Source organism: Periplaneta americana, chromosome 8, assembly GCF_040183065.1.
Source record: "Periplaneta americana isolate PAMFEO1 chromosome 8, P.americana_PAMFEO1_priV1, whole genome shotgun sequence".
In the NCBI taxonomy this organism is placed as follows: domain Eukaryota; kingdom Metazoa; phylum Arthropoda; class Insecta; order Blattodea; family Blattidae; genus Periplaneta; species Periplaneta americana.
The window spans coordinates 186,291,506-186,314,459 of record NC_091124.1 but is presented as its reverse complement, the minus strand read 5'-3'; the positions used below and the strand labels follow the sequence as shown (position 1 = coordinate 186,314,459).

At 35.8% G+C, this 22,954-nt stretch overlaps 1 protein-coding gene across 1 annotated transcript in view; it reads left to right on the top strand.

Annotated features, from left to right (window-relative positions):
• Positions 1-22,601, top strand: part of LOC138704269 (uncharacterized) — a 148,473-nt gene extending 125,872 nt beyond the window's left edge. Inside the window, exon 2 of the mRNA XM_069832140.1 lies at positions 22,258-22,601. Coding sequence (XP_069688241.1) covers positions 22,260-22,601 — 342 coding nt within the window. The 5' untranslated portion in view covers positions 22,258-22,259. The remainder of the gene's footprint in view (positions 1-22,257) is intronic.
• Positions 22,602-22,954: the final 353 nt, after the last annotated feature.

The window sequence follows — 22,954 nt, the reverse complement described above, 5'->3', positions numbered from 1 at the left end:
ATCTCGGGGAATCGCTCAATATTATACAGGTTTACGTTATTATTTATTGTAAATTAAATTAAATTATGAGCATAAGAAAATATTTAATTAAAGTAAATTATACTAGGTTATACAAAATAATTGTAAATATAATTTTGACACGCACAGAAAACCACAAGCGGGAAAACGTAATCAACTGTAGCATATGACATAACCTAGCCCTACAACATGTTGCGCCGCATGGAACGCTCCTGCCAACTAGCGGTAAAACTTCGCATTAGATATCCGTATTATGTTGGTAGCATCAGCCGGGCCGTGTCATTGCCACATTTTTGAGTGGGGGTTGTTTAGCTGAGGGTATCAGTTGAGGGCAGACGGGATGTACTGCAGTCTAATTGTGAGTGAGCGGTAGCTAAAAACTACTGATGACAATATTTTCTATTGAAGAAAGGACGTATTTCGCGAAGATAAGTTTACGATAAATGTAAAACAGAAATTTCGTATGCGTTTTCCTAATTCCAAATCACAATACTGTACGTGATTTGATAAATAAATTCCCTGCAACCGGGTCGGTTCTCAATGCACCAAGAAGTGGCAGGCCTACAATTTTAACGACAGAAAAACTTGATGAAATCTCGGATATAATGTTGCAAATTAGCCCAAGAGGCCGGAATCTTTAAATGGACAACACATAAGGCTGTAAGACGCGAACTTAAATTCTGCGTTGTTTGGGTAAAGGGGGATAAGTCATAAAAATGAGTTCGGAGATAAATGAAAATTAAACTTTGAAGCCTTATTACAAATAATTTTCTACACAAGTAAAACACATCAACTGCTTGTATTCTTTGAGTTTTGCACACCCACTTGCATAATATAACTTGAGTGTTCATCTGGGGAACAAAATTCTACCTGGACAAAAAATAACTTATACCCCTTTACCCGAACACCATAGAATTGTACCCCTATAAAATTACAGTGGTTCATGAATTAAAAGAAAGTGATTACGAAAAGATTACTCATTGGGCTGCGGCAAAATCTTCGGTAGGCCTATATGGCAGTGATGTAAATTGATGCCCATAGCAACAAGCGCGCGCTTTAGAGCTCAGGAGATCCTGAGCGCTTTATAGCGGAAAGGAAAAAGGTAGTATATGCCGCTTGGTCGAGCTATATACAGGGATGGCCAGCACTGATTCAATAGATAAAGGGAATAGAACTTATTAAAACTGTATTCATGTTAATTTTTAGATTTGTCTGAGAAATATAAGTGCATTATAAGAATGTAAGTTTCAATTTTAATGCTCATTTTTCACAAGTTTAATTTTTTATTCAAAAGAAATATTTTCTCAACTTCCTTTATAGAAATGTGAAGCTTTCAGACATAGGCCTATTTATTTAGTAGCCTTACAGAATGTTTTCGTAAATCTATTATACCGTAAAAACGTATTACTGAAGGTAATGTATTGAAAATTTTTAAAATATTCGCATGGAAATTGTTTGTAAGGAAATGAATTAACAAAGCAACTACTGTTACATCATAAACAAAAGATATGTGCCCATGTGTTGTAAAAATGTCAGCTCTATAGCTTTAGCACATTTCGAGAAAATAATTTAATATTCTGATGTTGGGAAGTTGGTAACCAATATCACCTTAAAAGCATAATGCGATGAGAGTTTTGTTATGTAATATTAGTTACACTTAAAACATATACAGCACCTAGGTAACTTTGCTTTGTACTGTAATATTGTTTTGCTTAGTTTATTGATTACATTTATAAGGCTGAAGGTACCACCAATATCAATTCCAACTTATCATATCATACGCAATATCTTTTTTTTCGGATATCACTTTCTTTATGAATGATGTGTTTCATCCATTTCGTACAGTATAGTTGTACTACTACGGAATTTATGTGAATATTCCTTCTTAACTATTATGTTATTAACATTTAAAACACAACTGCAATATTAAGAAATTGGTATTAGTACTTTTGTTTACAGACAATATAGATAATATCTAACAGAAAGAAGCCATATAAAAATAACGGCATAAAATTTCACGTCCCAAAGGCTGCTTATTCATACAGCGTATTCCGAAACTCACCAGCCCGGTGGCATCAATGACGTCACGTTGCAGCGAAATATGGAACAAAACTGCTGGAAGGATCGATGGCTGTCATGGCGAATGTACAAGTTGTTGTCTGTGCTACGCTAGCAAAATTTTGCGAAATTTCCGTACTGCCATCTCGTTCAAAGTAAAGATAGCACAAACAATTTATTTCTTGAACCGGTAGTAATAACTGGTCCGTTGACATGTTCGCTCATAAGCCATTAACATATTGTTTTTACGTTGTGCCCATTACAAACAATACAGCAGAACACACCGCCATGACACAACAGTGCACGATGTTATTCGTCTGCTAATTCCCGCCCTATACAAGACCCAATCAGATTCACTGATGGCGACTGCCACCACCTCTGCAAGTTGATGGCACCGGTGTGACACCGGTGGAGCATCAATGACGTCATCGGTGGAATTCGGAACACCGTGATGCCATCGGATTGCTCTCCGGTGAGATTCGGAATACGCTCATATACACAATCCTTCCTCTTTCCATACTTAGCGCTTGATGCCCGCGCACGACTTCAAGGTCAGAAAAATGCGCTTGCTTTGACATCACTGCATTACTCTGCTGTCTTATTTTCTTTCACCACATTCAAATTTGTTATAACAGTATTTCAAATGGTTGAAAATTGTGTTAGAACCTACTGCTGCTACTGTGCTATATGTGGTTAAGCGAAATCTTTAAGGACTATACTTACGGCGTACATGTTGGTATAAAGGAATGAAACGGACAAAACGTAGGGTGTTTAGGACCAATATGAAAACGATAAATTTAGCTTAAGAGAAAAATATTTGTACAAAAACTAATTTTAATCTTCCACAACGCACGTTGTTTACTTATTTATTCCCTGTTTCTCTTCTTTATAAAGAAGTTTTGTTCTTAATCTTGTGTTTGCATGGAGATATCGTCCGCTTTGATATGGCTATTTACTCTATAAAAATTGTACGTATATTTATTTAACGGGTAAGATTGTTTTAGTTACTAATATTTCTAAACAAACCTATATTTTGACTTCAGCACCCATTAATATTAGAGTAAGTTTTGAAGCAACCGGTAGTACCTGCTCCTGTGGGCCTAATCTGACAAGAAACTAATTCTTCATATATTTTGGAACCAATTCCGTCCCTACATAAGCTGACAGGGAACTGACTTCTCATATGAAAGCTCGCTAAGCCGACATGGAACTGACTTTTCATACAATAGTTTGAAACGGTTTCGACTGTGAGCGAACTAACAACCAAGTTTTGGAAGTAGACAACATTTTATATTTTATAATCGTATCTCATTTTTGCCGAACAATTTCGCAAGTATTGACAAATTGAGCTATATTAAGTTTGGCTCTAACTTCATTTGAGTCCCCGTCATCAGTGCCGGCAACATTGTCACTGTCAGTATTTAAGTCAGTGTTTCTCAAACGTTAGCCTCACATCCCCCCCTTCCAAAATGTAAAAAATAAAATTAATACCTTACAACCCCTCTGAAAAAATCTAATGAATTTCATGAAAATATTGCTGCGGCTGCGAAGTTAACCAGTTGAGACCCACAACCAACTCATCAATATCACTTGAAAAATCATTACAACTACAGTTTGCAATAGAAGATTCAGGTAAGTTTTGGCTTGCCCGTTGAAATGAATACGGAAATTAGTCAAAGAACCCTTCAAAATATTATTATAGCACTACGTCTTACTTATGTGAAAAGTGCTTTTCGTCTTGATAGTATTGAAAGCTAAATAAAGGATTCGCGTCCACACCTGTGGAGTAAAGGTCAGCGCGTCTGGCCGCGAAACCAGGTGGCCCGGGTTCGAATCCCGGTCGGGGCAAGTTGCCTGGTTGAGGTTTTCTCCGGGGTTTTCCCTCAACCCAATACGAGCAAATGCTGGGTAACTTTCGGTGCTGGACCCCGGATTCATTTCACCGGCACTATCACCTTAATTTCATTCAGACGCTAAATAACCTAGATGTTGATAAAGCGTCGTAAAATAACCCAATAAAAGGAGCCGTCCCTAACAATTTCTCTTTATGAGACGTTAATTAATCGGATTATACAGCCAGTCTTAGGGAGTTGAATAACCTATGGTGATGTGCAAGAACGTTTCTTAAAAATTTAGTGACTACGGATTACGAAACCACAGTTAAAAAGTAACTATAGTTAAAATGTAATTTCTGTGCACCATTCATAATCACAGATTATTTACACACGGTTAACCAGGGTAAAGTTCGTGAAGATACAAAGTTATTAAAGGAAATTATCCATACCTCTGTAAAGATCATACCTAGGCTACAAAGTCAACGTTCAAAAACGACTGCGCTTGCTTCATTCTACATCAGTAATGTCAAAGCAAGCGCATTTTTCTGACCTTGACGTCGTGCGTGGGCAGCAAGCGCTAAATATGGAAAGAGGAAGGGTTATGTATATGAATAAGCAACCTGTTGGATTAAGAAAACAGTGGTGCACAAACTTCAAACGGAACGTGACATTTTATGTCGTTATTTTTATATGGCTTCTTTCTGTTCAATATTATCTATATTGTCTGTAAAACAAAAGTACTAACACTGATTTCTTAATATTCTAGTTGTGTTTTAAATGTTAATAACATAACAGAGAGTTAAGAAGGAATATTCACTTAAATGCCATAGTAGTATAATATTATACTGTATTGAGTGGATGAAACACATCATTCATAAAGAAAGTGATTTTCCAAAGAAAGAGATTGAGTATGAATTTATATTGTTGGTATCTTTAGCCTTACAAAAGTAATCGATAAACTAATAAAACAATATTACAGTAGAAAGCAAAGTTACCTAGGTACTGTATCTGTTTTATGTGTAACTAATATTACATAACAAAACTCTTATCGCATTATGCTTTTAAGGTGATATTTGTGAGCAACTTCCTATCATGAGAATATTAAATTGTTTTCTCGAAATCTGCTAAAGCTATAGAGCTGACATTTTTATGGGCACGTATCTTTTGCTTATGATGTAACAGTAGTTGCTTTGTTAATTCATTTCCTTACAAACAATTTCCATGCGAATAATTTTCAAAATTTTCAATACACTATCTTCAGTAATACGTATATCCGGTATATTAGATTTACGAAAACATTCTGTAAGGCTATTAAGTAAATAGGCTTATATCTGAAAATTTCACTTTTCTATACGAAGAGTTGAGAAAATATTGCTTTTGAATAAAAAAATCAAACTTATGAAAAATGAGCATTAAAATTAAAACTTACATTCTTATAATGCACTTATACTTCTCAGGCAAATCTAAAAATTAACATGGATACAGTTTTAATAAGTTCTATTCCCTTTATCTATTGAATCTGTGTTGGCCATCCCTGAATATAGCTCGACCAAGCGGCATATACCACCTCTTTCGTCTGTCTCTTTCCTTTCCGCTGTAAAGCGCTCAGGCTTTCCTGGGCTCTAAAGCGCGCGCTTATTCCTGTGGGCATAAATTGACATGCCTGTTCTACATCAAAACGAACGTAACTTACTTTTTCGATTTGCATTTGTTTGCATGTGGGCTCTGTTATGTTTCCGGTTTCAATTTCTTTGTTTTTCAATGCTGTTAACTTAAAATCTTACAAAATGGAAAAACAAAGAACTCAAAATGATTATAACCCAAAGTGAGCATGAAGTATTGATAGACTTAATTACTAGATTTAAGTATGTTATATTAAAAAGGGTCTCATGAAAATTCGGCCAGTGTATGGGACCACTCTACCATAGTATATTAGTCTTTATCACTATAATGTATTGTAAACACTCTATGAGGTTTAGTTTTGAATCATACATAGAACGTCAACTTCAGCACAAACAAGATGCTGTGGCATGCGTCAAATATGACGTCACGTCAATATATCTATGAACAGCTAACCTTATTTCCGTGTGCCTTCGGACAAAGTGCGGTCCCTAGCCAACACGTTGTAGTATTTCATCTGAGTTTCTCTTGCTTTCCTTTTACATGTGCGGCAGAACTTCCAAAAATCTGAAAGTTAGAATTTATAAAACAGTTATATTACCGGTTGTTCTGTATGGTTGTGAAACTTGGACTCTCACTTTGAGAGAGGAACATAGGTTAAGGGTGTTTGAGAATAAGGTGCTTAGGAAAATATTTGGGGCTAAGAGGGATGAAGTTACAGGAGAATGGAGAAAGTTACACAACACAGAACTGCACCCATTGTATTCTTCAGCCGACATAATTAGGAACATTAAATCCAGACGTTTGAGATGGGCAGGGCATGTAGCACGTATGGTCGAATCTAGAAATGCATATAGAGTGTTAGTTGGGAGGCCGGAGGGAAAAAGACTTTTAGGGAGGCCGAGACGTAGATGGGAAGATAATATTGAAATGGATTTGAGGGAGGTGGGATATGATGGTAGAGAATGGATTAATCTTGATAGGATAGGGACCAATGGCGGGCTTATGTGAGGGCGGCAATGAACCTCCGGGTTCCTTAAAAGCCAGTAAGTAAGTAAGTAAATAAGTCATAACTTGCAGAAAACGATATATCGAATAGAATCAACAGCATCATGCCGAAAAATTGCAAAACCTTGTCCATCAATTTTTTCGACATTAAAACTTTTGCCCTTGATATTTTCGTCGCTTTGTTAATAAGTTTGTTTCCGTTTTTGAGTTTTTAAAGTGTAATCTTTTTACACTTAAGAGAGTTTGTGAATAGCAGTTAAATTTTCTACTGTGATATTTAGTGATTAAAAGTACTTCCTAGATAATATTATAATAACTTAACATTGTTTTGGAAGTTTTTCGACTCGTCACCCTGTGAAATTGACTACGAAATTTTTGACGCAGTAACACATCAGTCTTGATGAAGCATTTGAGAACTGTTTCTTCTGTTCTCTTAAAATTTTCATAAATTTGTAATAATTATTCTGAATTAATCTCTATATATGATATTTAGTATTTTTTTAAATATATTTAACTATGCACATATATATAAATTCATTAACTTGTTCATACTACATAAGACTTACTGAATGGAATTTTGGAATTTGCAGATTCCGAATGCGAGTGTCAGACTTCCAAAGCAGATAACTCATTTCAGTCTGGTAATGATGCCAATAAATCAATTATTCTGTATATCTCCAACTTCTAGTATCGTATTGCAGCGGAAGTATTGGATTTGCGAACTTTTTTCTCATTTATAATTTATCTTTGTAACTGTATATTGAAATTAACCAGTCCAATCATTTCACCTCGTGACAAATTTTCTACCCTGCTCATGTAGAGAGAAGCCTTCCAGCAGGTCGTCACTGAAGAATAAGCTGTCAAACAGAAGCCACTGCATACAGAGCCGGGCTCGCAGGCAGGCAGGGTTCTGACGCACTGCGTCCTCGCGCTCTGCCGTTCCCTCGGTCTTAAATGAAGCAGAGAGGCTCTGATGGGACGTGGAATCCTTTATAATTGGGCGCTCTCATGGAGAATTCAGCGAAACCTCCCAATACGGGAGCGTTACTTTGCTGCAGGCTTGTGTATACAGAGTGTGTGCAGATGTGATAAGAGGCGGCAGAACGGCGTCAAGTGTGCAACCTTGCATGGCAGGACTTTTTTTTATTGTAAAACCATATCATCCACACCGCGGATTAGTACCTTAATTCCCATGACTTGTGAATAAAATTTCGTTTTAAAAATATCAGTTTCAGCTTAAAATAAAACATAGGGTCTGCTCAGACTCAGAGACCATTTTCCCTATATGTAGTAGTAGTAAGTAAGTAAGTAAGTAAGTTAGTAGTTGTTAGTTGTTAGTAGTTAGTTGTTAGTAGTTAGTAGTTAGTTGGTTAGTTGGTTACTTGTTAGTTTGTTGTTACTTTGTTGTTAGTTAGTAGTTGGTTAGTTGTTAGTTAGTTAGTTGTCAGTTAGTTAGTTGTCAGTTAGTTAATTGTCAGTTAGTTAATTGTCAGTTAGTTGTTTGTTAGTTAGTTGTTAGTTAGTTAGTAGTTAGTAGTAGTTTTATTTTGCCTGGCAGAGTTAAGGCCATGAGGCCTTCTCTTCCACTCAACCAGGTTTCAGTAATATACATGAGATACAAATTTGATTAAAAAACAACACAAAAGAAAATACTTTAGAAATTACATAAAATATAGTAGGAAATTACAACAGACAAGATCAGTTACATAATAAAAAATTACAAATGGTCAAGATCAGTTACATAATATATAAAATAAAGTAGAAAATTACACATAATCAAAATCAGTTACATAACATAAGGGGAATACACACACACATAATTTATAAGACCTAAAATTGGACGATTAATTTACTTGAGATATATTATTCAGTTAATTTAGTAATTGGAGAATACATATGGGTGACAAGACATAAATGTTGATTAGCAAAGTCCTACTAAATGGCGTATAAACACAAATGATTAAGTAATATATGAAGATAATAAAAAAAGAAAAGAAAAAAAAAAGAAGAAGAGAGAGGAGAAAAAAAATAACTTGGCCATTTAAGACTATTTAGAAACTTCCGCAAGAGTCTAGTTCTGTTCATTAAAGACGTTTCTAAGTAGAGTGTACTTAAAAGATTTTAGACTCCGACTGCTCCTGATTTCCTGTGACAAGTAATTCCAGGAACGGGCTGTGTGTAGATACTGCCCTATATTTGGCTTGGTTGTGATTTAATAAACCTTCATTCTCATGTTAATTGTGCGACAATTAATTTTAAACGTGGCGTATAAACGCTACTGTGACGTAGAAAACTGTCTTTTTTTTTGGCTGGTTATTAAACGACGCTGTATCAACTACTAGGTTACTGAGCGTCGATAAAATTGATGATAGCGAGATGGTATTTGGCGAGTTGAGATCGAGAATTCGCCATAGATTATCTAACATTCGCCTTACGGTTCGATAAAACCTCACAAAAAACCCAACCAGATAATCAATCAAAGCGGGAATCGAACCCGCGCTCGAGTGCAACTGCAAATCGGCAGATAAGCGCTTTAGTGGAGTGAGCTACATCGATGGCTAAACTCTTTCTCCTCACTAGATATGGAGCGGAGATGGGATTAACACAAAAATGCAGGTTTCTCTCTTCTAGTAGGAAGAAGAGGAAAGTACTTAAATAAAACTCAATAGGCCTATCTAGTACTGAGTGAAATTGAAACGCTGCAATATTGTAATATTTAATATAAATAATGTAAGCCCTATACTGCATGGTAGTTTTTCATTGTTGTTTGCTGTTGCTGTTTAATCTTACTGTACAAAGACAGGTTTGAACCTCATAACTGACGGTATGGCATAGTTGCGCCCCGCGATCAATTGGGAGGCCTAGGCATGGCATAATTGCGCCCCGAAAAAATCAGGTAGCAGATGGGACATGGCATAGTTGCGCCCTGATTGGCATAGTACACACGAAAGTGACTGTCATAATCAGGCTTCGAAACTTCGGACCCAATAGAGCAGTTCAGTGGGAAATCAGCATAACGGCGTACTGAGTATAGTGGTATAGCGTACAGTGGGTGGGGTACTGTAGAATGAATGACAACAAATACGCAAAGGAAAACGCTCTAGATTTGAAGGTTCTGACGAATAATTTGGTTTTCATACTAACCTATTTTCAAACTGTATCTGAAACTATTACACGGTTAGAAAATTCAGAGCAAGAGATGCCGGAAGCCATCAAATTAATTGAGGAAATGACGCAGAGGTCCACACCTGTGGAGTAACGGTCAGCGCGTCTGGCCGCGAAACCAGGTGGCCCGGGTTCGAATCCCGGTCGGGGCAAGTTATCTGGTTGAGGTTTTTTCCGGGGTTTTCCCTTAACCCAATACGAGCAAATACTGGGTAACTTTTGGTGCTGGACCCCGGACTCATTTCACCGGCATTATCACCTTCATATCATTCAGACGCTAAATAACCTAGATGTTGATACAGCGTCGTAAAATAACCCAATAAAATAAAATAAAAATGACGCAGATAATTAATGAGACACTAAGTACACCGGTTACTGAATGTGTAAAACAGAAGTGGAAATCAATTTTATGTAAAAATAACGGATATGGAACATTGTGTAACATAAACAGCAAATTAGTGGACATAGAGTCACCCGAGAATAAAGGACTGTCTCTTAGAGACTGCAATGATGTTAGGTTTTTTCATTTTGCTCCTATTATGTCATGCGACGTAGAGCGCAGCTTTCTACAGTACAAACTTTGACAGATAACCGAAAAAGATTTACGTTTGAGACACTGAGAATGTATCTTGTAGTAGGTACATTGCAATTCGGTACTGTAACTGCACTTCCTAAAGACGACCAATAGGATAAATGAAGAAATTAAAATTGCTACATGCTTATTTCCACCATTAACACTGTGTATAATTAAACACAAATGCTTATAAAAGACGGGGAATAAATGCTTTTCACATTCTTTTGACATTGTCATTGTGTAATGTATATTTACTTTCAGAATGTACATATGTGTGTTTCCCCATACTACCGTACTCTACTCTAAATAGCAACGTTGTTACCTCAACACATCTCTACCTTTCGCTACCTGCAGCGAGTCAACAATCTATAGTGCATGCACAGTAAACTTATTTTGTGCGAGATCGTGCGTATTTGCTTGTTTTCCGCACAGAACCAATACGCGGTAAGTGTGAAATACCACATTCAGTATTCCCAACGTAACACACATAACAATTTCCCTCTTCTTACCGCTTAAGCGCGGCATTTATTTTACTGCTTTAGGCTTTTAACATATGATTTTTAGAGACGTTTAACATAGTAATAATTATAATTTGGAAACTTACCACTGCAATTTCACCTAAATTGCAATGTTAATTATTGTTTTTAAATATTAAGTAAAGTCTACTACTCCACTAAACTTATTGCATTCCTGATACAAGTAACATTAAGGAAGCCGTGAAAAAATCAACGAGATTCCAGATGCGGATGTTATTACTGCAATATGTTATATAAATAATATTGTTAAAATATTAAAATGAAAAATAAATCATTACATAACCTTACCGTTTGTTTTAAGTTCACATTTATAGACTGGGGGGAAAAAAAAGACGGACGTATATCACGGCCTGCTGGAGTATAGTAAACACAGAAAACATTTTACAGCAAAAATGTTGAAGAAAGATATTTTGGTGTTCTGAAGTTGGCGTCATTAAACAGAAACCAACATGGAGATTTCATTGCAACTAATTAGAAATTCGTCTTTCAGGTATGTAATAAACGATCTTCGCACAAATAATATACAATACACGAGCGGTATGTTTGTTTTCATGTTCTCGGAAAATAAAAAAGCTCAACTACGTTTCGCTTTTTCAATCTTTTCCTCGAACATGAAAACTTCAACATACCGCTCTTGTAACGTATATTACTAGTATCGGGCCCAAAGTCTCGAAGCCTGGTCATAATATAAACAAATTACTTTAAAATATTACAGTGATAGCTACATTTAAATCAGGTAGTCCTAGCATATGATAAATTTTGCTATGTAAAATGACACTTTTTTATCGATCACACACAATAATTGAACTGCATTTATTATTAGTATATCGATATCATAACCCTAGAGTATAGGTTTCGCAAATCAAAACTTAGGACCATTGTGAATTATTAATTCTTAACACTTTTCACTAAACTTATCATTCATTTTAAATTAACCTCACTATACGTCACAGACGGTGTGAAAATCACTAATAAAATGTCAAGATTGCTAAGGCCCCATATTCCAACGGCTCACTCATTTGAATATGTCAGTTAATAAAGTACGGCTAACTTCATGGTGTTCATTTTAACGGTAGGCTATCGATAATCACTGCATAAACAGTAGAAAAACAGTTAATGAAGTACTGCCAACTTCATGGTGTTCATTTTAACGGTAGGCTATCGATAATCACTCCATAAACAGTAGAAAAACAGTTAATAAAGTACTGCCAATTTCATGGTGTTCATTATAACGGTAGGCTATCGATAATCACTGCATAAACAGTAGAAAAACAGTTAATAAAGTACTGCCAATTTCATGGTGTTCATTTTAACGGTAGGCTATCGATAATCACTGCATAAACAGTAGAAAAACTGTTAATAAAGTACTGCCAACTACATGGTGTTCATTTTAACGGTAGGCTATCGATGATCACTGCATAAACAGTAGAAAAACGGTTAATAAAGTACTGCCAACTTCATAGTGTTCATTTTAACGGTAGGCTATCGATAATCACTGCATAAACAGTAGAAAAACGGTTAATAAAGTACTGCCAACTTCATGGTGTTCATTTTAACGGTAGGCTATCGATAATCACTGCATAAACAGTAGAAAAACAGTTAATGAAATACTGCCAACTTCATGGTGTTCATTTTAACGGTATGCTATCGATAATCACTGCATAAACAGTAGAAAAACAGTTAATGAAGTACTGCCAACTTCATGGTGTTCATTTTAACGGTAGGCTATCGATAATCACTGCATAAACAGTAGAAAAACAGTTAATGAAGTACTGCCAACTTCATTATGTTCATTTTAACGGTAGGCTATCGATAATCACTGCATAAACAGTAGAAAAACAGTTAATAAAGTACTGCCAACTTCATGGTGTTCATTTTAACGGTAGGCTATTGATAATCAGTGCATAAACAGTAGAAAAACAATTAATAAAGTACTACCAACTTCATGGTGTTCATTTTAACGGTAGGCTATCGATAATCACTGCATAAACAGTAGAAAAACAATTAATAAAGTACTGCCAACTTCATGGTGTTCGTTTTAACGGTAGGCTATCGATAATTACTGCATAAACAGTAGAAAAACAGTTAATAAAGTACTGCCAACTTCATGGTGTTCATTTTAATAAATATTAAATCGAATAAGAAATCAATAAGGTTGATTGATTACGAGTCTCGAGTTCCCGTAAAGTCTTTTTCTCTACCTATTTCATCGGGGCGCAATTATGCCATGCCCCTTTCCTCTACCTGATGGGAACGGGGCGCAACTATGCCCGCAAAACAGGGACCCTTTTTTATCTGCTGCATCTTATCTGACCCTGGGTAGCAACCATGCCCTGCCCGTAACTGACACCAATGTTGCATAACTCGTAAGACAACTAAGCCAAGAGATAACGGGATAGAGTGGATAGTTCCTTTTGCCGATAATTTATGACTTGTTACAGTATGCTTAAAAGATAAACCTTAATAGAAATACCGTATTTACTCTAGTAATTTCACATCGTCTTTTGTCATAAATGGTAGGCAGAAAACAAGAGAGGGTTATTACACCTATGATAGCAAAGTATCTAGAATAAATAATATCAAACAATGTACGAATACAATTAATGATTAATATAGAACAAGTACAAATAAAGCCTATACGCAATTTGAGTAGCTAATTGTGGACAGTTTTGTGTGTGTGTGTGTTTTTTTTTTTGTACTTCTGTGCCTCATTTCTGTTGCCTGTAGGTAGGTAGGTGAAGGTCACCTTCACTTACCTCGGATCACATTGCTAAACTTCACGCAAAAAATTTGACATCAAATTTAACTTGACTTGAAGTGTAAATAAGGAGTCAGTCTGTATACAGGATTAGTTAAAAGTCCCGCACCACCTAAATAACTTTTGAAGCATACTGTTCAGTGACATGAAACTTGGTATGTGGGGATAACCATATACTAAGAACTCAATAATGGTATTACCGAGTTTTTTATACTTCCAGTTTAACTGGAAGTAATTCCAACTCTCTTATTTTAAATGGAACACCTAATAAATTTTTTTAATTTTGAATAGTGCTCATTAAGAGCTTTTCAAAAAGTACCCACACTCGATACTTCTATACAAATTCAGTGTTGCTAAGTCAAGAAAACAGAAAAGTGTATCGAATATTAAAATAATAAAATACTACTTCCTTAACAAAAACAAAACGAAGCTAGCTCACCTTCTAAATTATGTGTTCAAATTGGTAGCCCTCAGCTGCTTTACAATGTGTCACTCGATCATAGAAACCATTTAAGGAATGATTTAACCAGGCTTTAGGAATATCTTGCACCGCTTCCATTTTTATTTAGCAACACTCAATTTGTACAGAAGTATCAAAGCTCTTAATGAGCTTTATTTAAAAATAAAAAATATATATTGGGGCTTCCATTTACAATAAGAGAGTTTTAAGGTTACTTCCGGTTAAACCGGAAGTAGAAGAAACTCGGTAATACCATTATTGAGTTCTTAGCTTATGGTTATCCTCACATTCGAAGTTTCATATCACTGAACCGTATGCTTCAAAAGTTATTTAGGTGGTGCGTTTATTATTTTAATATTCGATACACTTTTCTGTTTTCTTGACTTAGCAACAAGTGGGTGGGTACTTTTTGAATAGCTCTTAATGAGCACTTTTCAAAAATAAAAAATATATATTGGATGTTCCATTTAAAACAAGAGTGTTGGAGTTACTTCCGGTTAAACCGGAAGTATAAAAAACTCTGTAATACCATTATTGAGTTCTTAGTATATGTTATCCACACATATCAAGTTTCATGCCACTGAACCACACGCTTCAAAAGTTATTTAGGTGGTGCTGGACTTTTAACTAACCCTGTATAATTAAATAACAGTAACGTGAATATGCTACAATACACGTCAATCTTTGCAGAAGATATATAACATTTAACATGGGGAACTTATCAAACAATCCGCTACAAATGAAAAATAAAAATGAACTAAATTATGAATACTATACAAGTGGCTTGTGCAGCAAATGCTGCTGCAAATTAAGTTCGTTAGACGTTCAAATAAAAATGTTTCAGATTTATTTTCAGTGAAGAATACTTGTCTTTTTAATAGTTATTTGCTTTCATAATAATGAAACATACTCTCTCTGAATGTATTTTTTTAGGCCAAATACTTTCTCTTGAACATATCCAACTTCAGTTTTTGAGTTTCAACGCAAAAACGCAAGTATCAATGTCAGAACGATAGCAGTAGCTATTTCAGGTCATTGTGGATTGTAGGCGAAAGTTAAAAAAATGTCAGGTTTGCTAAGCTTTCGAACAAAAGCTTTTTCGAATAGCTGCTGCATGTAGAACTTGAAATGTAGAGCGTAAAATCATTTTATCCTACTGAGAGATCTTGCTGAAATGATCTGGAGACTACAAAATTTTCTAGGCCTCTTATTTTATCAGTAAGTAATACCTTTTGATCTTTCCTTAGGAACTGTAATTTTTGCGCTCTGTCGAGCCAATTCTGAAGACAATGACACATATCAATATCTACACTACACCACCATTAAGTATATGAAAAAGACCCAACCCCACTGGGCTAATAAGTATAAAAATATTTGATTTTTAATAACAATATTATTATCTTACTTAGGTTTGTAGTTATATATAGCAGCCACTCAGTAAATTATAGAAATGAAGATCTAAATTAAGATATTCTCTACATTTACTTACATAACCTCAAAACGTTTCACTTTCATGTCATCAATATAGCATCAATAATATGTACACTTAATGAAAAATAGATGCATCATGATATTAACTGTAATAATATTTAATTTCTAATGATAATAATGTCATCAAACCACCTCAAGTTTCGTAGATTTGAATATCCAATACACAGCTGTACTCAGAAAATTGTTATACACTGCAGAATCAGTTTTTAATAATTGAATTGAGCTCTAAATATGTCGGCAATCCTGCAGGTCATGGCCTTCGTGTAATAGCCTATTGTTTATTGTAGTTTGTGTTTTGTTCTGAAATTCAATCAAGTCGGCCGTGATTCGATAAAATTAGTTCTCAAAACTGACAACAGATGGATTTCGGAAAATAGGAAAATTATGTAGGAAAATTGACATTTCACTGAAAACTACTACTTTTCCGAAAAACTATAGATTCCAAGCTTCAAAATGAGGGACCATTTATTAAAATCCGTTCAGCCGTTTTCCCGTAATTTCCATTACCAGTTCAAATTATATATATAGATTTTCTACAATTTTCACACATAAGTTCAGTTTCTTCCGCAAGAAAGTAGTCTAGTCTACTACATTATTCCATTATATTAATGAGGAAACTCCCGTGGGTAGCACGGAGCAAAATGATTCTATTCTCTAAAAGCAGTGGTGTCACGAAATGAGCACGGGAACTTTTGAGTTTGAACTTATTCGTTCGCCGTGTGTTCCTCTGTAAGAGCTGACACATAACGGTACCACCACAGTCTAGTATATACAATCACGAACATCAATACGTAGTAAATATGCATCCATATATAGTTGCTAACCACTAGGATCGCTAATATCGCCTCATTACAGACAATACGAAATAGTACCGGCACAGTCTATTGTTCCTAGCACCCTCACAACTCAAGCTTCGTCACTGTATATTCTAGACTGTGGTACTACTACTACTCAGCGTTCAGGCAGGAATATAGAAAGTGTTGCGTAAGGAAGGGATTGCATTTGTAAGGAAAATCACAATCATACAAATGAAAATTTATGTTGTATGTGCCTGAGATACGTCATGCACAATAATAATCAGTAGTAAATAAATTGTAATGCATTTATATAACAACTTCCACAAAGACACACGAATAGAGCCCAGACTTATTTGAAAATTGAAGATTTTGAGAATTATAAATTAAGAGTACTTCAAATTAAATAATATAGTATCTGTAGTCTTCTAAGGGAAAACAATATGTACTGTACTTGAATTATATTGCTTCACGAAGCATTTCCAGAAAGAAACATATAAATATATTATATAAACTGAAAATAAGAAAGTAAATATTTTCTAAGCTTTTATTTCATTGCTCATGTATTAGAATTGCAATGTGTATAATATATAAAAAAAACATTTTCTTACTTTACAAGAGTTAATTTTTTTCATTTGAAAGACCTACTGCAGACGTTTGACAATTAATTTTATATATAATATTCTCTATATCATGTAATATTAAAAGTACGTTACAGCTGCAGTGCTTCAACCTGGAAATAAATGCTTGTCTAACAGTCGTCTCATTTGATTATATTAGTTGATACCTATTAATTTGAGACAAATTCGTTCCGGCACCGGCAATCGAACCCAGGATCTCTCAGCTCTGCGTGCTGAGTGCTCTTTCTGTCTGAGCACGATTCACGGTGACGGCCGGACTCTTCTCCTTTGTACCAATAGCCGGCACCGTGGATCGTGTCCCGATGTAGCTCAGATGGAAAGAGCGCTCAGAGCGCAGAGCTGAGAGGTCCAGGGTTCGATTCCCGGAACGATTTTTTTCTCAAATTAACAGATATTTACCATATGGCTACTTATAGTTAATGATTATTCAATGAGAGGCCTCACATATATGAATGTATATGTAATATGTGTGTATATAATATACACACAGGGTGTTTCAGGACTGGTGTTACAAACTTTCAAGGATGATGGGGAAGGGCACATGTATCAATTTGACATAAGGAACCCTGGTCCGGAAATGACTGAGTCGAAAGTTATAACCAAAAATAGTTGTGTGGAAATAGAATTGTAATTTCGCACCACGTGACCTCCTTCAGTTAACCTTTGGAACAGTCGTGGAAACATGGTATGGGCCGGATGTCTCCTACGTGGGTACTTGTCCCGATACAATCTCTGAGCTTGTCTACTGTTCCCATTGGCTCATCCGTATTCGAAAATCAGGTCTGCTTATTCCGCTCTCGTGTACTCCTCTATTTCACTAGGACTGATCGACTGGACACTGCAACTTGTACACATACACTGCTGTCTACAGACGTGCATATCAGGACCGACCATGTCCGTTACACATTACGCTATCTGCATTGCTTTAGTGTAGTTTCCTGTCCCCACCCCTCAGACAGCGCACTGAATGGAATACTGTAAGTAGACAACGTAAACAACGTCAGATGAATACAGTATGTGTAAGATGTGCAGATAAATACACATAAATAAGGTGTACAGAGGAATAAAATTATTTCATTTCCACACACAATTATTTTTGCTTGTAACTTTGTACTCATTTCCGGACCAGGGTCCCTTATCTCAGATTGATACATGTGCCTTTCCCCATCATTCCTGAAAGTTTGTAAAACTAGCCCGGAAACACCCTGTATATGTATATTTCTTTATTTGCTATGTTTCATGAAGTAAATAATTCTTTACAATGTACTGTACGTACTACCGAACATTGATATTATTTCTGAAACAAATTTTTATTTTATTATTTAAAATAAAAAAGTAAAAATTGAAGTAAATAAGGGAATTGTGGTGGTTTCAATGCTCTGTACTGTTTAGCATGAGAACCAGTGACGTACTGTATTAAATTTGTACTTCCGTATGACGTCTAGCGTAAGGCTGCAGGTAAGAGAGGGGTAGCACGAGAGTTAAGGTTTGAACGCGTGCTGTTGCTGGAACGAAATTGAATAACAGCAGGTATTGTCGGACCATCGGATCTGTGCCCCTTCACCGCTGTCGTCGTTTTTGGAAAAGTTAACGCCTGTACTCACTCCATTCCACCCGCTTTCCTCCCACCACGTTAAACAGCATGCCACGAACCTTGCCGAATAGGGACGTTGCCAATCTTCCTTCAAACGGTATTTCTCAATGTTTAATGGTTATATATATCACAGATAAATATCTAAATTATCTCATTATTATTATTATTATTATTATTATTATTATTATAACTCTTTCTTACCAATGTTTAATATTGTCACACTAACATTACTTATCCAGCTTTCATTATTTACTTTCATGTTGTTTTATGGTCTAGATATTAATGTAATAACTATGTAAGCAATTGTATTCTATTAGAATTAGAGTCTGGCTGGGCGGAAGAGAAGGCCTACTGGCCTTAGCTCTGCCAGGTTAAATAAATAAATACATTATTATTATTATTATTATTATTATTATTATTATTATTATTATTATTAAATAACTGGTCCTCCATGCTACAATACTATTTCTTTCAATCAAAATACATCTTGTATTTCTATATTTTTTAAACCTAAATCCCATGTCCCGAATCACTTTTAGTAGTTTACCTTTCCAACGTTGGAAATTATTACTTTTCAGTAATTTATTCAATGTTGAAACTTATTTCTGAACGGCATAAAATTCTTGTATCTTTCTTCTTAAAATACATCGGTTCATATCATCTATAATAATTAAAAATTCCCTTGGTCTGTTCTTCTCTCGTGATTCTAGCTTTTCATCTCCTGCACTGACCCCCTCTCTCCTGATTTTCTTTATTAGGAGTTCTGACGTGTCTATATACGACATATATATATCGTAAATTACATAAAATGTTGTATTATTAGTATTAGTTAAGTAAATAATTTTAATACATAATCAATTGAAATAAAATAAGCCTCACCTGTGATATCAGTTGCTCTTTTCGTTGCCTGATTTATAGGAAACAGATATTGACCTGTTTGTTTCTCTTCATCGCAAAATGCTATTACGTACTTGCTTAATAATATTTCTTTCGCCACTCCGTGCTACAATATTCATGTTGAGTTGACAACACTGGACTGCAAGTGCAAATATTGTAAACTGTCCCGCAAGAAGACCAAAATCGTGAGTAGTGGGGGACAGAAAAGGGAAAGAGATAGAAAAGAGAGAAATAGGAATGCAGGGAGAGAAATGAATTACCGAGGCTGAGAAGGAATTAGAGTTCAGTTCGCATATCTTACGGGGGTACAGATCCGATGGTCCGATTATAAAGGGACATCATTTTATTTTTACTTCAATTTTTATTGTACCTAATTTTTTTAATGTACTTCCCTCCCACCCCTTCCACTACCTTCTACCCGTCCTCACACAGAACCAAGACCGCATATCCAGTCAGAAACGTTCGGTAATAGTAGGCCTAAACAGTACTGAGTGAGTGAGTACAGTACGTTCCAGAAATATGGTCGCATTTTCCAGTGAAGAAAGAGCATTCATTATTGAATCATGGGTATTTTCGCACAGGTACTGTTAAGTCGTTTGGTTACGTCGGACCCCGGTTTCCCTCACCAATTTCTACTGACCTCTTTGTAAAGGCTAGTGGCTACGTAATATTACACAAAAATATTTAAAATAATTTAAATAAAAAGGTCTCGTTAAGCAACTATCACATGATTTTCCCCCTTTCTATGACCCTGCGACATAACCACTTGGACGGACAATAGGTAGTATATATGAGTAAATTTATCTGTGCGGATTTGACAGAAGTGAATATTGAATTTACAGTACGTAAGGTACTGTGTTATAGAGTAGGTAGAGAACTATTTCAACAAGAGCAGGATTATGGCTCCCCATGTCGCCTGATTTGAGTGCTTTGCATTATTTCTTTTGGGGTTATTGTAAAACATTTGTGTTTGCTAAACATCCTACATCAACAGAAGAATTAAAGAATTACATTCAAGAAACAATACATTCAATTTCCGAAGATATGCTTGAAAACGTCTTCGATAATATGCACAAAAGAATTGAAGCCTGTATCGAAATGAACGGCCACCATTTTCAACAGTTTGTTTAAATATCCAGATTTTGATTATTTTTCAATTTAAATGCACTCTCCATACTGTATGTTAATGTGCTGTACACAGTATACGTCCGCCTGATATTTCAGTTAGTGAATAAAAAAACACATATTGTTAATACTGTACCATATTTAGAGTAAATAGAAACCGAACGAAAATTATAAAAATCAAAATCGTAATACTTACTAGTTTACGTAAATTGATGTACTACTTTTCTTTCCTCCTATACCTAGTAAAGTGATTTGTTTTTATTTTACGCTAATGTCATCAAACTCCGGTCGTGGAAGGGGTAGCAAACTGTGTTTTCGATCCTCAACCTTTAATTCAAAGGTATAGCCAGGTTAATATTAGAAATGTTAGTAAAAATAAAACGATGTCCCTGTAGAACGGATGACATCGCTGTCTTAAAGTAAAAAGAAAGACACTCTTAGTTCTTTGGGAGAGAGAGAGAGAGAGAGAGAGAGAGAGAGAGAGAGAGAGAGAGAGAGAGAGAGAGAGATATTTCCAGTTTCTTGTCAAATATCACAGGTGGTGGAGGTAATGTTGATGTACAAACAGATTAAAGGCTGGTTCACAATAAACCGGCAAAGGAAACGACAACGAGAACGGAAATACATTTGTGCGAGATCGTGCGTATTTGCTTGTTTTCCGCACAGAACCAATACGCGGTAAGTGTGAAATACCACATTCAGTATTCCCAACGTAACACTCATAACAATTTCCCTCTTCTTACCGCTTAAGCGCGACATTCATTTTACTGCTTTAGGCTTTTAACATATTATTTTTAGAGACGTTCAACATAGTAATAATTATAAATTGGAAACTTACCACTGCAATTTCACCTAAATTGCAATGTTAATTATTGTTTTTAAATATTTGCAAAAATTAAGTAAAGTCTACTACTCCACGAAACTTATTGCATTCCTGATACAAGTAACATTAAGGAAGCCGTGAAAAAATCAACAAAATTCCAGATGCGGATGTTATTACTGCAATATGTTATATAAATAATATTGTTAAAATATTAAAATGAAAAATAAATCATTACACAACCTTACCGTTTGTTTTAAGTTCGCATTTATAGACTGGGGGGAAAAATACAGACATATATCACGGCCTGCTGGAGTATAGTAAACACAGAAAACATTTTACAGCAATAATTTTAAAGAAAGATATTTTGGTGTTCCGAAGTTGGCGTCATTAAACAGAAACCAACATGGAGATTACATTGCAACTAATTAGAAATTCGTCTTTCAGGTATGTAATAAACGATCTTCGCACAAAATAATGTACGATACACGAGCGGTATGTTTGTTTTAATGTTGTCGGAAATTAAAAAAGCTCAACTACGTTTCGCTTTTTCAATCTTTTCCTCGAACATGAAAACGTTAACATACCGCTCTTGTAACGTATATTACTATTATTTTAACAATATTTCCGTTCTCGGTCTCGTTGTCGTTTCCGTTCCCGCTTTATTGTGGACCAGCTTTAAGTGTATTTATGGAACGATTAACAATTTCGGTAGAAGAAAAAGATTTGTTAAAAGGTAGCAGTGGATAATGAGAAATGGAAGCACGTAAAACAATAATGCATTAGATATTTTGTGCAAAGTAGAACATAAGTTTCACAAACAGAAATGTAGCGTTACAGAATCTAACTCCCGTGTGTCGCAGGGATGGGGTCTCCGCCGACTACAGTGGAGGCGGCCCGTCGCAGGCTGCGTGACGTAGTGCGTCGCGGCGAGAAGCTGGGTCTGACCCGGAGTGACCTCGTGGCGCTACCTGCCGCTCGCCGCCTCACGAGCGCGGGGTCAAGGTCGCCCTGGAGGAGCGCCAGCCTGGCCCTCACGGCCCTCGCCGTGCTGCTCGCCGGCACCGCAGCACTCACCAAGTGCTACGTCAACCACCACGCCACCACGTCCTCGTACTCTGCTGGAGTAGCGGCGGCTCCCACCGGCTCGCAGGATCCCTGGTGGCAGCAGCAGCCGCTTCAGAGGCTTGTGAGTGTTACAGTTTGACTTACCTGCATGAAATTCTACGGGAAACATTTTCCTTTGCTCTGACGACCTTCTGTATAAAGTGCATCCCCATATTTTGTCTCTGACAAGCTACAAGTTGGCAACTCTTTCCATAAACCTGAATCTAGGTAATATCTTTCTACGTTTTTCTATCAGCCTTTATAACCATAGTTTTGAATCAACGTAACATATTTTAATACAATGTTAAAATTGAAATATACCGTCTATACTTATCTAGTATTATATGATTGATTATAACATAAACGTTTTCGGCACTAATGTGCCATTTTCAAATGTAAGAAAACTTGCCTAATTACATATTCAAATAGATGCACATGAACTGTGTGATTGAT